Genomic DNA, 3,765 nt, shown 5'->3' on the forward strand with positions numbered 1-3,765 from the left:
AGTTAACACAAAACTTTTTTTTTTTTTTTTAAATTTCTTTAAATTACATTTTTATGGATAACTACATGCATAAATTATGTTTCAACAGGAAGCTGAATCAGATGAGGAGCTGTCAGAAGGGGGCGAGACGGGTGGAGAGATGCTAGTGGAGGAGGAACCAAGTGTAAGTAGTGGGGAAACAGTTTTTTCGCACATCACACTGCACCATACACAAAACAGATTTTCATACATAACTAAACACAGAAAATATATGCCTACATTACTGAGAATTTGTTTCCTTTATTTCAGGCTGCTGCTGCTGCTCCTGCTGCTGCCGCTGAAGGTTCTCCCAGACAATCCCAGAGTCGGCGGACTCGTCGCCGCGGTCGGCTATCAGTGAGTTTTTTTTTTTTTTGGGGAGGGGTATTCTATTGGTACTTTAGTGTTTCAGTGTACTAATTTGTTTGTTTTCCTTTTTTTTTTTTTTGGCACAGGCTTCACAGCGTGCTCCCGCAGAAGAGGATGATGATGATGACGACATTGATATCGAGAATCTCATCGGGGAGGTTCGCGAGCGGGAGCCGCTGTGGAACATGGCTGACCGCAGGCATGCTGATACCGGTGTCACCCGTCGGCTCTGGGACGAAGTGTGTCGCAACCTGTTTCCAAGGCGGGAGAGCCTTCATCCTCAGCAGCAGAGCAAACTAGGTAAGTATTCACTTTCCAGTGATGTTTTGAGCTGACTGTAATGTATTGCATTTACCAATTTTTGGTTTTTTCTTTTGATTCTTGTCTTCACAGTTGGAAAGATTAGGAAGCGGTGGCGGTCACTGAGGGATCGCTTTAAGAGGGAATTCAATGATGAGATGAAGGCCCCGAGTGGCTCTGCAGGAAGGAAGAGGAGCAAATATAAATATGGCCAGGCCCTCTCCTTCCTGAGGCGAACCATGCTAAGCAGAGTGTAAGTATTCTACAGCCCACTAATAACCATGTTAACCTGTCTACTTAGTTTGCTTTCAGTCAGGGCTTTTTCATTCCAATGTATTAATTTCATTTGTTTTTTCTTTCACAGCACCTTCTCCAGCCACCGGGCGCCTGCATCTTCCTCTGCGCCCTCTGGAGCGATCCCTCCTGAGTCCGCCACTGAGGGCCACGTCGGTAGGCCCCACACCTCTGTCCCCTCCTCTGACCCCTCCTCTGACCCCTCTGTCCCCTCCACTTCATCCGTCCCAAGCAGTGGAGCATTATTGCAGCCTTCATTGCTCGCATCTGATGCTGAACAGATAGCGTTTCCTTTACCCCACCCCTCTGATCCTGCCACCTCGACACCACCATTAGGTTCGTGGCGGCAGCGACAGAGGGGTCAGGAAAAGAGCTATGCTCCTGAGTTCTTGCACCTGAATGCATCCTTCCAAGGCTCTTTCAAAATTTTGGGAGAGCAAGTGACTGCTGGTTTCAACATGGTGCAGTCACGCATCAGTGAAACAAGCCGTGAAACCAGCAGTCGCTTGGATAGGCTGCATTCAGCTGTAAGTCCCGATCCGGCCAATATTTTTTTTAACTCCATGCTCAGGACCATGGAGAAACTATCTTTTGAGCAACAGATGCGGGTAATGAATACCTGCCATAATGCTCTACTGCAGGCCGTTAACGAGTCTACCCACACACCTCGCCACACCTCCACTCCAATTCCACACCATACCCCCCATTACCAAACCCAGCCCCAATACCCACACCAGCACCATTACCAAACCCAGCCCCAATCCCCACACCAGCACCATTACCAAACCCAGTCCCACTACCCTACCCAGTCACAATACCCAACCCAGTCCCCACAACAATCCCGGCCCCCAGACCAAATTACTTCCCCAATGTTTTCTTTACCCAGCTTTTCTCTTCCCCCTACCCCAACACCACCCCCCTCTGGTCAGCCTCTTGGTTTACCCCCCCCTTCCACTGCACCCCAAACAAGTAGGGTTTCCCCACCTATCGACGTGGTCCAACCTTCCTGCCCCTCCTCCTCTCATATCTCCACCCAACAGTTTCAAGATTTGTAAATACGATGTTTAGTTTTTTTTTGCAAAATCTTCCAAAAACAAATTTGATATTAAAAAAAAAATATTTTTTGTTGGCAAAAAAAAAAAAAAAAAAAAAAGAGTTAAAATAAAATTCTGAATATAAAATTCTACTCTGTGTGTGTGTCTGGATTTATTAAGGTAATATAATAAAAAAGGTTTTAATAAAAACAAACACCGAACATTTTAAAGGTATAACAAAACGGTTTTACTAGCAAGAAAACCATGCTTTTTGGCCCTTTTTTTTTTTGGGCAGAAACACATTTTTTACATAAACAAAACACATGGGAAACTGGTTACACAATCATGTCTTGCCACGGGATCCGCCCGACAGGTGAGACAAAATAATCGGCAAACTGGTCCCTCATCCTTGTAACTGAACTTGTAGAGCGAACTGAGCTGCTGCGGTAGTCCCACAAGGTGGTCTCCAACTCTTCATCATCCAAGGAAACGGGCTCCTTTGAAAGGACAAAGTTGTGGAGCACCACACAGGCTTTAACGACCTCGTCTATAGTTGTTGTTTTCAACTTGATAGCCGTCAGCAGAACCCGCCACTTCGCCGTCAATATGCCAAAGGAACACTCCACGACTCTTCGTGCTCTAGTAAGCCGGTAATTAAAGACCCGCTTGGTATGGTTTAAGTTCCGGCTACTGTACGGTTTCAGTAGGTGCGGCGACAGTTGAAAGGCTTCATCACCTACAAAAACATATTCCAGGGCTGGGTCATTGGTTCCTGGCAGTGGTCTGGCTGGCGGTAAATCGTAGCTCTCTCCATAAAGGCAACGACCCATCGGAGAGTTTTTAAGAACTTGTGAATCGTTGGACCGTCCATACGCTCCTATGTCCACGGCAAGGAACCTGCAGTTGGCATCTGCAATAGCCATAAGGACGATGGAGAAATACTTCTTATAATTATAATACTCCGATCCTGTTCCTGCCGGTTTCGCAATCCTTATATGTTTCCCGTCAACTGCACCCACACAATTAGGGAAATTGCAAATTTGCTGAAACTCTTCAGCACTTCGCAACCAGATTTCCATGGATGGTTGGGGGATATACTCTGGTTGCAAAGTGGTCCAAACAGCCCGACATGTGTCCTTCACTATTCCAGAGATAGTTGAAATGCCCAGCCTGAACTGATAATGGAGCGAAGTCATAGATTCACCCGTAGCTAGGAAACTTTAAAAAAAAAAAAAAAAAAAAAACATGTTAGAAAAAATTGCACAGACCAACAAGTTTTAATATGGCACTGTTAATTTTTTTTTAAGGACGGGACACCCAATAAAACCAGCATGAAACCGGTGTAAAAAAACAGTGGAATGTCCGCCAAGAAAACCCAAATTACATGCTGCAGAAAATAGTGCGCAATATGTCAGCGCAGTATTGTCTGCAGCATGTAATATAACATTCAAAATGACCAATGACAGAAAAAAAACAGTTGCATGTCATCAAACCCAAAAAAAACAAACAAACAAAAAAAAAAAAATGCAGAAAATGCAACGCAATATTTCAGCGCAGTATTTTCTGCAGTCTGTTATCTAACATTCAATATCAGCAATGACATTTAAATAAAGCAGTGGACTGTCCGCAAAGAAAACCAAAATTACATGCTGCAGAAAATAGTGCGCATTATGCCAGCGCAGTATTGTCTGCAGCATGTAATATAACATTCAAAATGACCAATGACAGAAAAAAAACAGTTGCATGTCAT

At 44.5% G+C, this 3,765-nt stretch overlaps 1 protein-coding gene across 1 annotated transcript; it reads left to right on the plus strand.

The window, feature by feature from the left end:
• Window positions 1-377: 377 nt before the first annotated feature.
• Window positions 378-2,835, plus strand: LOC143806557 (uncharacterized). The gene is made up of 3 exons (XM_077287229.1): window positions 378-687; window positions 781-940; window positions 1,052-2,835. The coding sequence occupies exons 1-3, from the start codon at window positions 573-575 to the stop codon at window positions 2,034-2,036; spliced, it is 1,260 nt and encodes a 419-aa protein (XP_077143344.1). The 5' UTR covers window positions 378-572; the 3' UTR covers window positions 2,037-2,835.
• Window positions 2,836-3,765: the final 930 nt, after the last annotated feature.

Source organism: Ranitomeya variabilis, chromosome 2 (genome assembly GCF_051348905.1).
Source record: "Ranitomeya variabilis isolate aRanVar5 chromosome 2, aRanVar5.hap1, whole genome shotgun sequence".
Taxonomy (NCBI): Eukaryota; Metazoa; Chordata; class Amphibia; order Anura; family Dendrobatidae; genus Ranitomeya; species Ranitomeya variabilis.